The sequence below is a fragment of the Martes martes genome (assembly GCF_963455335.1).
Source record: "Martes martes genome assembly, chromosome: 6".
NCBI classification, from domain to species: domain Eukaryota; kingdom Metazoa; phylum Chordata; class Mammalia; order Carnivora; family Mustelidae; genus Martes; species Martes martes.
This window is the reverse complement of record NC_137893.1, coordinates 31,599,694-31,617,955: the sequence shown is the minus strand read 5'-3', so window position 1 is coordinate 31,617,955 and position 18,262 is coordinate 31,599,694. Positions and strand designations below refer to the sequence as shown.

At 36.5% G+C, this 18,262-nt stretch overlaps 1 protein-coding gene across 1 annotated transcript in view; it reads right to left on the bottom strand.

The window, feature by feature from the left end:
* Nucleotides 1-18,262, bottom strand: part of USP45 (ubiquitin specific peptidase 45) — a 71,365-nt gene that overhangs the window by 35,591 nt on the left and 17,512 nt on the right. The window contains exons 6-8 of the mRNA XM_080806020.1: nt 5,341-5,483; nt 4,853-4,948; nt 1,298-1,428 (exon numbers count right to left, since the gene is read on the bottom strand). Coding sequence (XP_080662146.1) covers nt 1,298-1,428; nt 4,853-4,948; nt 5,341-5,483 — 370 coding nt within the window. The remainder of the gene's footprint in view (nt 1-1,297; nt 1,429-4,852; nt 4,949-5,340; nt 5,484-18,262) is intronic.

Genomic DNA, 18,262 nt, shown 5'->3' with positions numbered 1-18,262 from the left:
AACTGATTCTAAAATTCACATAAAAAAGCAAAGGACCTGGAGTAGTTAAAAAAAAAAAAAAAAAAAAAGGAAAGGAAAGTTTGAGTACTCACACTATCCAATTCTAAGACTTACTATGAAGCTACAGTAATGAGACAGTGCAGAACTGGGGTAAGGGTGGACATTCAGATCAGTGGAACAGAGTCCAAAAACAGACACAAGGTATATGGCTTAAATCTTCACCAGATTTTTTAAAAAATCACTTTTCTTAATATAAATTTCTTTTTAACATAAACATAATAAAGCAAATGCAATTTGCTTTGATCCAATAATTCTATTTGTCCTACAGATGTACTTTCACAAGTGCAATACACACACACACACACATTAAATCAAATATGTCATGTCCACATGTAATATGGAAAAATGTAGAAAAGATATTAAGCAGAGGCGCCTGGGTGGCTCAGTGGGTTAAGCCTTCCAGGGTCCTGGGACTGAGCCCTGCATCCAGCTCTCTGCTCAGCAGGGAGCCTGCTCCCCACCCCTCTAACCCCCCCGCCCCCACCCTGCCTGCCTCTCTGCATACTTGTGATCTCTGTCAAATAAATAAATAAAATCTTTAAAAAAAAAAAAGATATTAAGCAAAACAAGGAAGTTGCAAACAACTTGTATATATGTCTGTACCTGCACAAATCGCTTTTGATTTTTGATCAGAGTACAAATAGTACTCTAAATTATAATTCTGTAATTTTCTTACTTTTTGTTATTACATCATGGGCTTCTGAATCAGGACAGACCTCTATTTGAATCGTGGCTTTGCCACTGTAAAACTACATAAGCTGGGGCGCCTGGGTGGCTCAGTGGGTTAAAGCCTCTGCCTTCGGCTCAGGTCATGATCTCAGGGTCCTGGGATTGAGCCCCGCATCAGGCTCTCTGCTCAGTGGGGAGCCTGCTTCCTCCTCTCTCTCTCTGCCTGCCTCTCTGCCTACTTGTGATCTCTGTCAAATAAATAAATAAAATCTTAAAAAAAAAAAAACTAGGTAAGCTGCTCAACTTCTGTGAGTCTAAGTTTCCTTATTTACAAAATGGGGATAAACAAGCACTTCTTCAGAGTGCTATGAATATAATTTACATAAAGCACAGAGCTGCAAGTAAATAAATATTAGTCCTTTCTCTTGAGAATCTAGACAATAATAGCGATGTTAGAGTAAGAGTGAAACTACTCATACTAAGTGACATGTTAGAATTTTACAACGCACTGATACATTAGAATTTTACAACTCATTATTATTTATATCAAGAACTTAGATGCACCCACTTCTGACAAAGTTGATTAAAAAGAACTTTAGGAGAAAGTGGTCCTTTTTCAGTCTCCTTCATGCTGTGAAGAAACACCAACAAGGCTGAGGTCAATGGTCCAGGGCTTGAAAGTTCCACTATTAATGGGTCCTTTAAAAACATGATCAACTCTATGTCAGAAATATGCAATTTTAAAATTAAATATTATTAAAAATCTAGGAGTTACATTTTGCTTAAATGATGACAACTAAGTTGCCATAAGTGTATTAAGAAACTTCATTCCTACATATATAAAATATTAAAAATGGAAATTGGAATTAAAAGCCTTACCTTCAAAAACACAGGTATTCTCATATCCTCTGCCCCTTATTTAATAAAACTATTAGCTTAAAAATAAAATCACCAATCTTTAATTGCTCATTACTGTCCCTTAATGTGCTCTCTCCTAGACGCTCCTGGCTGGCTCAATCAGGAGAGCACGCAATTCCATCTCAGGGTTATGAGTTTGAAGCCCATGTTGGGTGTAGAGATTACTTAAAAAAATAAAGTCTTTAAAAAAGTATTCTCCTAAAAGCAAAATTATTGATCTACTTGATATGTGTACTTTACATATGATCACAAATTACATTTGTTAGCAAAACTCCATACCCTTCTTTATCCCAAATAGTTACTAATAAAATAAGGAATGGGAAATTATGCCACAAAATTGGTATACCACTCTCCCTCTTTACCAGGGAGAGTCATAAAGCTTAACAAAAGCAGCTAGAATTGTGTGAAGAAGAAACCCACTTTATTCTAGAATTTTTAGTAACCCCCTCTCCTTATAATAAAAAACAGATCCCAAGTATAATCTTAGGACATTACAGAACATTATTTTTTATGACAGTATCAAATACGTTCTCATTCATGTATTCATAAAACACATGTATATTTCATATATACATATATATTACATACATACATATATATATTTCATACCCACTATCCTTAAAAATCTATCATCTGACTAAAACCACAGAAAGGACAGGCTATAATTCTTCATAGCTTCTGAATATCAAAAGTGCTCTCTGCCACGTTGAAGACATGAACAGTCATTTCTCCAAAGAAGACATCCGGATGGCCAACAGACACATGAAAAGATGCTCAACATCACTCATCATCAGGGAAATGCAAATCAAAACTACAATGAGATATTACTTCATGTCTGTCAGAATAGCTAAAATCAAAAACGTAAGAAACAACAAGTGTTGGTGAGGATGTGGAATAAAAGGAACCCTTGTGCACTGTTAGTGGAAATGCAAACTGGTGCAGCCATTGTGGAAGACAGTATGGAGGTTCAAAAAATTAAAAATAGAACTACAATATGATCCAGTAATCACTCTACTGGGCATTTACCTAAAGAACACAAAAACACTAATTCAAAGGGATACATGCACCCCTATGTTTACTGCAGCATTATTTACAATAGCCAAATTACAGAATCAGCCCAAGGGTCCATCAGTTGATGAACAGATAAAGAAGATGTGGCAGTATACATGTATAATGGAATATTATTTGGCCATAAAAAAAGAATGAAATCTCACCATTTGCAACAACATGGATGGATCCTGTGGGCATTATTATAAGTGAAATAAATCAGACAGAGAAAGACAAATACCACATGATTTCACACATGGAATTTAAAACAAAACAAAACCCCCAAAAACCAGCTCATAGAGAACAGGGGAAGGGTAAATGGGTAAATGAAATGAAATGAAATGAAAATGAAATGAAAGGGAAAAAAAAAAACCTATGAAAAACTTACAGTTAACTTCATTCTTGATGGTAATGAGAGGGACTGAATATTTTTCCCCTACTCTGGGGATTTGAGGCAAGGATGTCTGCTCCCATCATTTCTATTCAATATGTTACTAGAGGTTAGAGCCAGTACAATAAGGTAAGGAAAACAAACAAAAGGCATATAGATTACCAAGGACAAAGTAAAACTGGTGATTCAAAGAGCAGTGATCTACACTGGTAGTTCTCCAGCTCAGGTCAACTCTATGTCCCAAAGACCGAAGACCTAAGCTTGAAACTCTCCTCTTAGAAGAACACAATCAAACGTGATCGGCTATAATATCTAATTGTATAGTTATCTCAAGACACAGTTCCACATGTAAAGTACCTAACATTTAATCACATTTAATAGGAAATCTTTTCAAATGACTAAACACTAACTCCCAGTTAGTAGTTTTCACCACCTCACTACATTTTAGAAGAGGGCCCTGGGACCTGCCATAAAAATTTTAAGGGGCTGAATAGGCAGTAAGTTTACAGGCTGCCTTTTCAACAAAGAAATAGAACAACACTGTCTTTCAAAACTGACTCCTTGGAAGAAAAATCTAAGATTACTACATTGGGCTAAGAATTTTTAGAACTCCCCTTTCTGAAGTGTTTTCAAAAGCCACGAGCTATACATACATTCTCTTTCTCCAAAACACACACGCGCGCGCGCGCGCACACACACACACACACACACACACACACCAATTTCTAACTAAAAAAGTTATTACTGGTCTCAGGGCCCTCCAGGCAAAGACTACAGGAACACACTAGTAATTGAACAAGAGGGGTTTAATACTTGTTGCATTTAGGAAGAACACACACCATGGGAAATCACGAGGTGTCTCAATAAGACGGTGTTGGAAAGAACTGATACAGGATATGGTCTTTGGTTGAATAATCTGGGGGTGAGTCTAAAGAAGCAAAAGTTTGCTCTCAATGGACTGCTGTCAGAAAGTGGAGACAATTCTTATACTGGGTATCTCGATAAATCTTATCTTTGAGTTAGGGTAACCAAAATTCTAGTTTCTTTGGGAGATAAGAATGAGGCTAAATCTGTAACTAGCAAAGAAGTCGCAGTCTCTCACTTTGGTCAAGAGAGGGTGCTTGGGATTTTTCTAAACGGTAGACTAACCTTGCTTTTGTCTGAGTTTAGAAAAAATTATCAAGTGGCTTTACTTTGTCTTATTTTATCAGTCTCTGAGTAACCTGGCCTGAGGTTGGTATTTTGTGAGATTGAAAAATATGGCCTAATTGTGGGTGCCAGGCCAGCTTCTGAATATTAAGGGCTGCTCTTTTTTCTTTTTTTTCTTTTCTCATTAGCTTAAAAACCTATTTTCAGACTAGGCTCCAAAAAACCTTTAGATGCTCGCTATTAAAATTAAATCTAGTTTTAAAGAACTAAAATGTCATATTTAAGCAAATGTTACCAGTAACTACAAAACAGGAGTCCTAGACATTTTGCTCAATAAAGTCCAAACCCCTTTTGTTTGAAAGTTGCCATAATATTTTTGTATCGTTTGACCCATGATATGTTTGAACCACATATGTTTGAACCACGTATGTTTGAAGGTCTTTCTTTAGAATTTTAAAATCAGATTATTTTCACAAAATGCTTTTGAATTATTTTTTTCAAAATACTTTTTCAAAACACCGTCTCAGTTAACAGTGCTGAGAAATACAAAAGATCAATTTTGGCACCATCAGTGGCTCATCTAAAAAGAGCAATTATCCCAGTAGTCATTCTTCTTACCAGCTGAGAGTCTGGAGAAGGAAAAATCTTGAGTTTTGTCCCATTTTCTTTGTTCTCATTCATCAGTTCCATAAGAATGTAAGATTGTGCCAAGTTCTAAAAGAAAGCAAAAGTAAAGTCTTCTGATTTGGCTGTCATATGCCTCTGAGTCTATGGAATAAATGGTCTCTTCAACTCTCAATGTCATCTAGCAGAGCAAAAAATAATTTTAAGTTTTAAAAAACCTGACTGAGCACATTTCACATTTAATAGATGTCCGTATTACGGACAGAACCACGGTAAAACAGAGAAGGACTTCCAGAAGCACTGTGCAAAAACGTGGCATATGTATGTTAGCAGCAATGGCTACAGACAGCCTAAAACAAAAAGAAAATGGAAATTTCTAGAGGAACCTTCAGCAGTCAATTGCTAGTTTACAGGTGTGTCAGTAAATATAAATTAATTAAAGTTATCTTTTACATTTTACAAAGATTCCTGATGGCTCTTACCTGCATGACTGCATTAAAAAAGCAAGTATTTCCTAAATTTGAAATTCCTTTCACAGACGGTACACTGCTGCCTTTTCTTCCCTTCTTTTTTTCACCTGTGTCACACTTTTCCTCACAAAGTTTTAGGATTCTAGAAAATGCACCTAAGTTAGAGAAAACGTAACTGACATAAGACATAAAATCAAATATATACATAATAATAATATTATATGTAATAATATATAATATATATAATTTGAAATAATTTGAATACATTAATTAAAATTAAGTAAGATTTTCCCCTGAGCTGGTGTCCCTGAAGGGCAGGAATACAAACACAAATAAATATCTCCAGTTTGTGTCTTACTGCTGCATATTTATACCCCATACGACATTGAGGGATATATTCCAGATGAATTACATAGTTAGGTATAAAAGAATAAAGTAAAAAAACAAGAAGAAAAAATCCAGATTTCTGTTCCTAAATACCATTCCTCACTAAAAGAAATGAAAACTCCTTGAGGAAAAGGCTGATTCTAAACCAGGACAGCAAAGAAACAAAGTAAGCCTATAACATTTTTATTGTGCCAGAAAATAAGGAAGTGCTCAAAAAAAGTAACGAGTAGGTCAAAAATACACATGGACCATTCTGAACATGTTTCCACCGGTCCACTCTGGGACAACCTGAATATTAAAATAAAGAAGGGTTGTAGTATTTTACTATTCACTGAACAAAATGAGAATGGGTCAGAATCAATAACAGTTTTTTTAAATTGGAGGAAAAGGGAAAAATTCTTGCATACAAGAAAATGTCAACTAATACACAGAAGAAATACTGGAATTGTAAAATCACCATTAATAGCAATTTTTTGTATTGTTCTTGCAACTTTTCTATAAGTTTGAAACAACAAAATAAAAAGCTTAAAAAATTAGAACTATATTATAATATAAAAAGTAAAATGCCTATATGTATGGTATATAAGAACATGTTTGGGGTTCACTGGTTTATATAGTTAATGAAGATACGAAAATTATACCAATTCATGTTTCAAAACAATTCGAAAAAGAACAATTTCTAACTTTTACAAACTGACATGATCACATCTATTGAACAGCAAATTACTTTCTGAATCAAAACATAATTTGAGGGGCACCTGGGTGGCTCAGGTCAGTTAAGCAGCCAACTCCTGATTTCAGCTCAGGTCTTAATCTCAGGATCATGAGATGGAGCCCCATGATGGGGTCCATGCTCAGCGTGAGTCTGCTGGAGATTCTCTGCCTCTCCCTCTGCCCCTCCCCCCACTTCTGTTTTCTCCCTCTCTCAAATAAAATCTATTAAATCTATTTTATATATATATATATATATATATATATATATAAAAAAATTTGAAGTTTGACAGGAAATTTCCAAGTTCTCAAATCTTTTGGTTTTAACCTAAATATTCTTTTTCCCTTTTTTTAAGATTTTATTTATTTGACAGAGAGAGAGAGAAATCACAAGTAGGCAGAGGGGCAGGCAGAGAGAGAGAGGGAGAGAAGCAGGCTCCCAGGACCCTGGGATCATGACCTAAGCCAAAGGCAGACGCTTAACTAACTGTCCACCCAGGGGCCCCTAACCAAAATATCATTTTTAAATTCCTTTCATCCTTCAGATTTTGTAGTTCTTTGCAACTATGTGTTTTATTCATCTAATGTGACATACTGCCTTGCACTGCTAATTAATTTTTAAATATTTCACTGTCTCCCCAATCAGACTGATGGAGATCAGAAAATGTCTCACTACTGCTCTTTCTGCCATAGGGGTGTATTGTTGGGGAGAACATATATAATAAAAATTCAATATAAATGAAAACATACCGGATTAAACAGGTTCAGTAGCACCTTAGCCCTCCATGTTTCTGATGTGTTCTTAAGAGTAAGTAAGTTAAGACACAATAGCATTGAGGGAGAGGAACGGGGCTGGAAGTCGCCCTCTTTTCAGGGACAGAAGCAGAAAGCAAACACCATAAAAAGAAAGTGTAATCTAAGGTAGGACAGACTGATGTCACACGCATCCTGTTGGTTCAAATAAGGCTTGACTCAGCACGTGTGACTTTTGCCAAAGAAAAGGCATCAATTAAGGGGGGTTAATAAACTTTCTAATAAGCTTTTCATAAGGATTAAATGCAGAACAACTATCTGCAAAGCACCTGGCAAGGTAAGCACTATGTAAGTAGGTGAAAACAGCCTGGAGAGTCTCCCCAAAATTGTTACTTGTGCCAAAATCCATACCTTCATAAGCGATCCTTCATGCCCATTGTTTATCTGCCCTCACTTTTTTCTTCTCTTTAATAATTTCCTGTAACTTCCTGGGTTTTTGTCCTCAAGCTTAGCTTTTATTTCTAATCGATTTTCAGAATTGCTAATATGAGTTTTGCCTTTTATATTGACTGTGTGGTTTTCATACCTCATTGAGAAAAATGAACAGTGCTTTCTAAGGGTTTTTTTCATTAAGTAAATCTATTGCATGGAAAATATTTTCCTTTTTTCTTTTTTTAAAGATTTTATTTATTTATTTGACAGATAGAGATCACAAGTAGGAAGAGAGAGAGGAGGAGGAAGCAGGCTTCCTGCTGAGCAGAGAGCGGGATGTGGGGCTCGATCCCAAGAGCCTGGGATCATGACCTGAGCCGAAGGCAGAGGCTTTAACCCACTGAGCCACCCAGGAACCCTGGAAAATATTTTTCTTTCATGTCTTAGCAACTTTTATCCATGATGTAATATTTTCCTATAAACCCTATTGCCCATTTTTTCCCTTTGTTCCTGTTGGCTTATTCTTTTTTTCTTTCTTTAAGATTTATTTGAGAGAATGCACACACACACAAGCAGGCAATAGGGGCAGATAAAGAGAGAATCTTAAGCAAACTCCCTGCTGAGCACAGAGCCTACATGGGGCTCGATCCCAAGACCCTGAGATCATGACCTAAGCTGAAATCAAGAGTCAGACTGCTTAACTGACTGAGCCACACAAGTTCTCCTGTTGGCTTATTCTTTAAATATGATTGGTTGTTACAGGATGTCTGCTGTCCAGATACTGAAGAGTTGTTTTTGACTTTGAACCCTAGAGTTCTGAATTAACACAGAAAAGAACTAGCAAGATAGATCTCTTCTCCTGTCTTTCATATATTAAAACAAGTAATAATTAAACTCCATATTAGAACTTGGGGGCAAAGGCTGGTAAAATCAATTGAAAGGTTACTCAAGGGCAGAGACCAGGCACACAGAAAAGGAAAAGCAGGAAAAAGCAAGACAGTATTCAAACCTGCAACTGGATGTAAAATGAAAAATGAAAAAAGCCAGTCAGTGGTTAAGAAGCACTGCACAAACAAGAGGAGGCCCCATATGGCTCCTGGCTGGGTGTGCACATGGGAGCCGCCCACCTCGTCATTACATCTGAGATTCCAAGTAGAGCCTGGAATCGGCTGGTATCAGCTCTCATTCTTGCTGCTGCCACTAGATGGCTTCATAGTGACTTTGAAAAGATTTCAGATGCTAGAGTAATTAAATATTTTTAGGCAAGGTTGTTACTCCGATTTTACATTTAAAAAACTCAGTCTCCAACAGGTTAACTGATTTGCCCAAAGTCATATGATAATCTTTTGATTATAAATCTATTGCCATTTTACCACCTAATTTCTTCTCCTGATTTATGTACAATGAGAAGAATTATAAAAGATAGAAAGGCAAGCGTCTTACATATCAAGGTATATGCAACCCTGAAAAAAACACTCCTCAAAAGTACGTCCTTCAGTTAACATTGCCAGAATTTTTTTTTTTTTTGCTTATTAACGTGAAAGAAATGTTGGGGAAAATAAACTGCAGATAATACTAATGTATATATGTAGTATATATGTCTATATATGTATCTCATATATATACTATATATGCTAATCATATATATGTAACATTTTTCATATTTTTGTATTTTAATATATTAATCGTTCACTTGAAAAATACTTCCAGAAATAAATTATATTTTATTCTTACAAGAACAAATAGCATTTTTAAAAACTGTAACATGCAAATGATTATGTATCTGTGTACCACATTACCCATCAGTTTTCAAAACATCTGGGATAGCATCCTAAAGTAAACAATGTTCATAAGACCATCTGGACAAAACTGCGGGCAAAAAAAAAAAGCATAAACATATGGAAAAACAGATTTTACCCTTCCCTTCAGCAGTAAGGGATGACAAATGTTGAACCTAGATATATCCATGCTTCACTGTGCGATGCTTTTCAGCACCACCTGGCTCTCCATGCAGAGCCACCAAATATGGACAGCGCTGCCAGAAAGAACATAGCCACAGGGCAATCGCAATAAAAATAGTTTATTTCATGGTTAAATAGCCACTTCACACAAGTGGCAAGGGTCTGCTTATTGACTCCTACATGTAAGTCTGTGAGAACATATTCACAATTATGCTATTAGACTTAAATATTACATAGATCAAATAATTTAACAGAAAATAAAATGACATTTTCTAAGAACTATTTAAATGTGCTTAAATTTTTTTAAGATTTATTTATTTATTTGAGAGAAAGAGAGTGTGTGTGAGTGCTGAGGGGGGGGTGTAGAGAGAGAGAGGGAGAGAATCTCAATCAGATTCCCTGCTGAGAGCAGAGCATGACACGGGGCTTGGGGCTCGATCCCAGGACCCTGAGATGATGACCTGAGCTGAAATCAAGAGTCAGATACTTAAATGATTGAGCTACCCAGGCACCCCTAAATGTGTTTTAAAGTGCAAGCTTTTTGTTTTACTAAACAGCACATTTATAAAATGTAACAATTCAAATACAGCTGATTTATTAAATTTCTGTTGTCTCAGGTACTATATGAGCCACTATGTGTAAATGTTTATATTTGATTGCTTATGACTGATGAGTGTAAAGACTGATATACAGTCAACATAGAGATACTGAACCTCAGAGTCATAACATCTTAGCAAAACTTTTAGAAATTAAGTATATATGTACATTTGCTCACTAAGAAAGCATCAGCTGAGAATTTAAGATTTTAGTTTAAAACAAGAGTATCTGACCTGCCTGGATGGCTCTGTCATTAAGCATCTGAATCTGCCCCTGATCCCTCAAATAAATCTTAAATAAAACAAGGGTATCTGAATCAGTCTCTCAATAATTTGACACACTGACATGTGTGTGTGTTTTAATAAAGAGTAATGCATTATTAATGAGGAATGATTACTGATCATTTTGTTTATAGAGACAACAATGCTTTCTCAATCTGGCAGGGATTTCAGGTCATTCTCACTTTACGAACTCCTCCTTTATAAACACAGAACTAAATGCACTAAGGACTGAACTTCAAGATGTTCTGAAGTACAGTATAATTAAAAGGATAAGGCTGGGGACGCCTAGGTGGCTCAGTGGGTTAAAGCCTCTGCTTTCAGCTCAGGTCATGGTCTCAGGGTTCTGGGATCTCTGCTCAGTGGGGAGCCTGTTTCCCCCTCTCTCTCTGCCTGCCTCTCTGCCTACTTGTGATCTCTGCCAAATAAATAAATAAAATCCTTAAAAAAAAGGGGGGGGGATTAGGCTGTTACAGCAATAACAAAAAAGACAAACTATACAAAATTTGATTACCAATGTTTTATTTTGTTCTCAACTTTTACCTGAACCCATGAAAAGCCCCTAATTAGAAAGCTTCATCAAAGATTTTCAGGGTTACAAGGTTATTACATCAAAAGGGATTTACTCTAGCTTACCCTCCTTATCTTTTTATATTACAACACTGTCATCAGATATTGTACTTTCGTAATAAGATAAACATAGACCCAGAAGGCAGAGAATATCAAGAGAAAGCTTCAGGCATTCCAGATAAAATTATTAAAGCTCTTTTAGATCTCTGTCGTTTCCCTTTAAGCCTAGAATCTGAGTACTCAAAGAGTTTCTGGTTAACTGAATAGACCTGATAGGTTCTATACATACCTCAGGTCTTGCAAGATAGAAAACTGGGTGATCACAGAACCAGAAAAGAAAAAAAATTTTTTTCTTCAACGACTTGGCTAAGACTATCTAAAAAGTAATCTTATGTAGCTCAAATTTTCCTATCACAAACATGACCCCAATACAAAGTTCCTATGATTTTTTTAAAATCAAATTTAAAAATATCAAATCAGACATATATTAAAAAGTAATGTGCAAGAAATTGTAGGTGAGTATCTTTATAATCGCAGAGTACAAAAGTCTTTCAAAGCATGGCCCAAAAGACTAAAAAATCTTTACAGGAAAGATTGATGGATCTGGTAATGATGATATTTAAAACTTCAAACTTCATTACTGCCAAAATATAAAACCCCTAAAAACTGTAAACAAAGCTAAATACGGGAAAATAGGGATTCTTGTCAACTATACCCTCTGTATAATCTTTCCGGAAGGCAGCATAACAACAGTCATCAAAATTTAAGGTGTGTTTCTCAACTGTCCAAAATTCCAAAAAAAACTACCTACAGAAATAAAGAGCAAGTACAAAGAGATGCAGGTTTCATGGGAGAAAACTGAAAACAGTGACTAGTAAATTTGTTGCCAAGCAATATTTTTTTCTGTTATTACCATTTTATTGTAATTTAATATATTTCCCTGGTATTTAATTCAAATGGAATTTGAACATATAATGTATTATTTGCCTCAGGAGTACAGGTCTGTGAATCAACAGTGTTACACATTTCACAGCACTCACCAAAGCACAGACCCTCCCCAATGTCCATCACCCAGCCACCCCATCCCTCCTACTCCCCTCTACTCCAGCAACCCTCAGTTTGTTTCCTGAGATTAAGAGTCTCTTATGGTTTGTCTCCCTCTCTGGTTTCATCTTGTTTCATTTTTCCCTCCCTTCCCCTATGATCCTCTGTCTTGTTTCTCAAATTCCTCATATCAGTGAGATCATACAACAACTGTCTTTCTCTGACTATTTCACTTAGCATAACACCCCCTAGTTCCATCCACATCGTTGCAAACTGTTGCCAAGCAATATTAAATGTCTACCTTTTCTTAAAAGAATTAAGCCCTAATGCCGTAGGCACTCACTGTATACAATTAACTTCTCCCTATGTATTCACGAAGGAGCTAGTTAGTGCTGCCTTTGAGAGAACTGAGAAAACAGTCACTCAGATAATTTCGTGTTCTGTAGTTTCGATGGAGAGCTGTGGATTTTCATCCCTACGGGTAACAATAAGTTATTTTTAAATGCCCAGCATCTTTTTGTCCCTAACCCCTTTTACACAGGGAAGTTAACTATTTTTAGTACTTATTTTTGAAAATTCAAATAAATTTATGAGGTGTTTGATGGTCACTTTATAGCAAAACAAAATGTATTCCTTTTTTTACAAAAAGCTATAAAGTACCACATTATATTCAAATTGTTACTATAAAAAGGCACAATATTATTTATCCTCAGATACATTATTTCAGATCTCAAACATGCCAAAAAAAAAAAAAAAAAAAGATACAGCAAACCTATTCCTAATAAAACCGAAAGAACCAACATAATTTGTGTTTTTTTATACCAAAAGCATAAGCTTAATGAATTTAACAGAACATATTTCAGGCCCTCTTTAAGCTCTTTGAAAGTGGCATCCCCCCAGTATGAAAAATTATGGGCCGCGGGGTGCCTGGGTGGCTCAGTGTGTTAAAGCCTCTGCCTTCGGCTCAGGTCATGATCCCAGAGACCTGGGATTGAGCCCCCGCAATGGGCTTTCTGCTCAGCGGGAAGCCTGCTTCCCTTCCCCTCTCCCTGCCTGCCTCTCTGCCTACTTGTGATCTCTGTCAAATAAATAAATAAAATATTTTTTTAAAAAAATTATGGGGCAAAATTACTCAGAAAACAATATGGGATTGTCAATCATCCATCTAGTTCACAAAAAGCAAATCAATATTCAATGCTATTAGTTCATCAGGAATACCTATATTCATTAAGTACTTGTAGAATATTTATAAGACATTTACAAGACTATCAAAGTGACATATCTCATGAGCCTTAAGAGAACAGTGACCCACTTTTTAATAATACATATTTCTTGGTTTTCACAGTAAAGTTTTCTTGCTTTTTTAAAAATCTTATCTTATATGTGACCTCATTATATGGGGATTTTACTTGTTTTCAATTTTCTAGTATGTGTTTGAGGGGGAGGTGTAGACAGATTTTTTTTTTTTAAGCAAATCCTAGCATCAGATGTGAAATCTACACAGCTGTAAGCGTTCTTCTGGGAACCTGCACTGGGGTTTCCTCAACTGCCTAATGCAATTACCTAAACCAGTCATGTAGTATTAATGTAATTTGCCCATTTCTACAGCTGAAAAGTTTAATCTTTGAAGAGTAAAAAGAAAAAACTTGCCTGCCCTGCTACTCCTGTACCTTGGAACCAAATAATAATTACATCACCTGTCTATTTTCAAAATTCCACTAACTTTTAGTGAACCATTAGCCTCAGAAAATCTTCAGTCATATAATAAATTGATCCTGCCACATGACTGAGTAGGCATATATATATAAAGGCATTTCTGTCTATCTCCATGTTACTGTTAGTGATTTTTCTAAAATACAAAACTAATTATTCACTTCTCCACTTAAAATCCATTAGTGGTTCCTAACTGCCTACAGGATATACTCTAAACTTACAAGGCCCTTCAATATCTGTTTCTACCTACATCTAGTCTAACCTTCTCACCAACCCCCAGCATCAAAAAACTCAACCTACAGCTCTACAGAATTCCCTGAACAAATCAAGCTCCCTCATCAATGAGCTATTTCCTCCACCTGAACACACACCCCTTTCCTCTTTGTCTACCTAATTTCTACATATCCTTCAGGTCCTGGCTCTGAAGGCTCTTGCTCTAGGGGCACCTGGGTGGCTCAGCCTGTTAAGCATCTGACTTTGGCTCAGGTCATGATCTCAGGATCCTGGGATCAAGCCCTCGCTCAGTGGGGAGTTTGCTTCTCCCTCTTCTTCTCCCCCCCACCCCAACCCTGCTCATGCACCCTAGAGCTCTCTTACGATAAGTAAAACAAAAAAAAAAAAAAAAAAAAAAAAGCAAGCTCTGGCTTGAAATAAAAATAGCCAGCCTACATTCACTACTACTCAGAAGTATCCTCATAGTCCCCTGCACTTACACCATCACAGCAGTACGTAAGCAATCATTAACCAATTAAGTGTGATTTGGCAATATCCCTCACTTGACCAGAAGATCAATAAAAGCAGAAACAGAAATAGATCTGTTTCATTCACTGTAGTATCTCCAATATCTAGCACAGCATCTGGCACAAGGTAGAAGCTCAAGTATATTAAAAGCTGAATGAATAAATAAGATAATTTTGAGATTAATAGGGCTTTTTTGGTGAAAATGCAAAGCTTTTCCTACTTCTTCAGTAAAAACTCATCACATGCTAGCTCAGTTCAATTCAGCAAGTATTTACTGCTTAGCCACACTGAGAATCAAAGAGAATATAAGCCAGGGTACAATCCTCAAGGAACGTGCAGTTTCATAGAAAGACACATAGAGTGGGTGATGAACATTAAGGAGGGCACATGATGTAAGGAGCAGAGGGTATTATATAAGACTGAGGAATCACTGAACTCTACCTCTGAAACCAATAATACATTACATGTTAATTAACTGAATTTAAATTCAAAAAAATATTTTTTTAAAAGACACATATACAGGAAAACTAAACACCACAAAACCTTGTGTTATTAGATTCTGAAGTATGCTGCACAGAAGTAGGAAAGATAAGGTAAAAGACTGGGACAGTGTCCTTGAAGTAGGATGTGAGCTGAAACTCAGGGCAAATAAGGTTGAAGACAGAAAATACAGACAGAAATACGCTAGTTCAGCAGTTCTAAAAGTGGATCTGAAGACACCCTCCTCCCTTCCCTGGTCCATAAGGTCAAAAGTATTTTCATATTAAGTCTAGGACATTATTTGGGGTTTTTTTTTCCCCTTCCATTCATTCTCAGTTATATAATGCAGTTTTCTAGCGACTGGATACCATGGTATCATAGACTGAATACAGAAGTAATTAGGAGAATGCAACTATTTTTATTAAGCTAGACACTAAGGAGCTTTACAAAAATGTAAAATAATGCCATTTATTAAGTTTGTGTTGTTTTACAAAAAAGTTATCTTTCCTTAAAACATGATTTGTGTTAACATGTCATGGAAATTATTGCTACTTTTCAGTGATTTAATAAATACTGCAATTTTTACTTTAATTTCTAATGTGATAAATATTGATAGCTATAACCTACCCAAACAAAACTCTTTAAGTCCTCACTAATTTTTTCAGAATCTAAAGGACTACTGAGACCAAAAGCTGAGATTCACGGAGCTGGTGGTATTTACAAATGGTTGGGGCACTGGCCGAGATTCTCTGTGCAGAGTAGCTAAATTAATGTATTAGACATGAAACTGTTCAGACTTTGCATAACTTAAAAACATGCATAAAGTACAGGTACAGGCTTTTCTCAGCAGTTATTTTTCTTAGAGCAAAATATAAACAGAATCCTTTAAAAACATTCTTATCTTCCCTCCTAAAACACAATTTAGTTTCATATTCTTGTTAAATTACCATATACATTTTTATATTTCTACAGTCTTCACAATTATCATTTAAAATAGTTGCATAATCATAATCGGCATTCCTACAAACCTCAACAGAACTTTCAGATCTGATTTTTAATGTATTTTATAAAAATAAAGCATCACACAAGAAAGAATATTGCAGATTACTATCCCAAAAAACTTATTTCTAGAATGTCAATGCATCTTATTTTAAATCAAACTTGCCTGAGAGATATTGTAGCTTGGAACAGAAAGATAATGACATTTTGACCTGGAACTTCAGGAAACCTTGAATTCAGAACTGTCTCTCCCTAACTTTGAAGGCTTGACACACTCTCAAACTCCCTCAAGAACCTGTTCCCATTATCCCAGGTGCTACCCATAGTTCCACAAACACAATTAAGGGTTACACCGGTGGGGTTCCACTACCTGAAATGATTGCTTTTCTCGTCTCTGCCTATCCAAAATTCTTCCTTTAAGGGTCAGCTTGAAAACCAACTCATTCACAATTCTTTCTCAGTTCTTTTCAATTGAACATTTCAACCCTTTTTGAATATTTGAAGGACTCTGTTTGAACATCACTCAAAATACAACTCTATTCTACTTACTATTATTCTTTAGGATAAGAACTCATCAATCTCTATTCCCTGAAACACCACGGAAAAGAGGGAGGAACTGCTGAGGAAAATGAGGTTCAGATGAACTGTAACCTGCCCCAGGTCAAAGAGCCAGTGATTGAAAGAGTCAAATTTGAATGCCAGAACCCACACCCCGACAAAGCCCATGTTCTTTCTACTGACCATATCATTCCATGCTCCCTACCTTATATCCTTTATGATAATAAATACTCAAGAAATCTGTAGAAATGGAATGAAATCAGACTGGCTTTATTTTTAATCTCGAAGAACCTCTAAGATGGAAAAAAAATTCAGATAAAATATTTTCTGTAATTGGGGACACCTGGGTGGCTCAGTTGGTTAAGCAGCTGCCTTCGGTTCGGGTCGTGATCCTGGCATCCTGGGATCAAGTCCCACATCGGGCTCCTTGCCCCGCAGGGAGCCTGCTTCTCCCTCTGCCACTCTGTCTGCCTGTGCTCGCTCGCTCTCTCTCTCTCTGACAAATAAATAAATAAAATCTTAAAAAAAAAAAATTTCTGTAATTGCACTTTTGCCACCCCTGGATATCCCCACATATCTTCTCGTGGCCAAAAAAGCACAGTAAGTGTGCAGTCTTCAGAAGGCAGCATTAAGACCCTAAGCCGTTCCTTAAGTGTTAAATGTCTAGCGTCATCACATTTTCCTGGTTCTTGAGCAGAATTGGAGCTATGACTAGTATGCCTGGGACAGAGAAACGTTTCAATACATGTTTGCTAAATAAATAAATGAGTGAAAAAAAATTAATCATTTCTACTGCTGTCCAGAACCCATGTTTACCTCCTCCAGTTCTTTTGCCAATTTGTTTGCCATTATTGTCTTGAGCAATAGCTAACAAAAATGCTTGTATATTGGGCTATAGAAAATATAGCTAACGACTAGTATATTTTAATATAATTTCTCATTTTCTGAATGCCACCCACTAAGCAGTTCAATTCTGCACCAAAGGCATTTCAAAACGATCATGTCCATTCACCCATTCACCTAGTACCAAAACCCTAAGGTGAGTTTGGATTCTCCCCACTCTCCCTCACTCACTACATCTATTCCACCCACTTTCCACCAGTGCCCCTCCTGGTTTCTCATTTGCCCTACCACAACAACCACCTCTGACCTTCTTAATGATCTCCTTACCTTCACTCTTAACTCCAACAGTCCATACAGAAATCGGAGTAACGTTATTTTAAAAAGATGAAATGACATTACTCCCCCACTCAAAACACTTTAATAGCTTCCATTACACTTCCAATGAAATAAAAATTCTTTACCACGGAATTCCTTACAGTATCCCTCACAAACTCCTACCCACTTATTTTCTTTCCCCACTCACTTCTTCATTTCGTTCTACTCTCTCTCAACAAACTACACTCCAGCTATGCTGGCCTTTTTTGATCACTGTGACCACTAGATTATCACCTAGCCCCGCAATCTCTTCTTTCCTTTGAAGAAATACATACATATGAGACTCCTGGGTGGTTCAGTTGGTTAAGCCGCTGCCTTCGGCTCAGGTCATGATCCTGGGGTCCCGGGATCGAGTCCCGCATCAGGCTCCTTGCTCGGCAGGGAGCCTGCTTCCTCCTCTCTCTCTGCCTGCCTCTCTGCCTGCTTGTGTGTACTCTCTCTCACTGACAAATAAATAAAATCTTTAAAAAAAAAAAAAAAAGAAATACATAC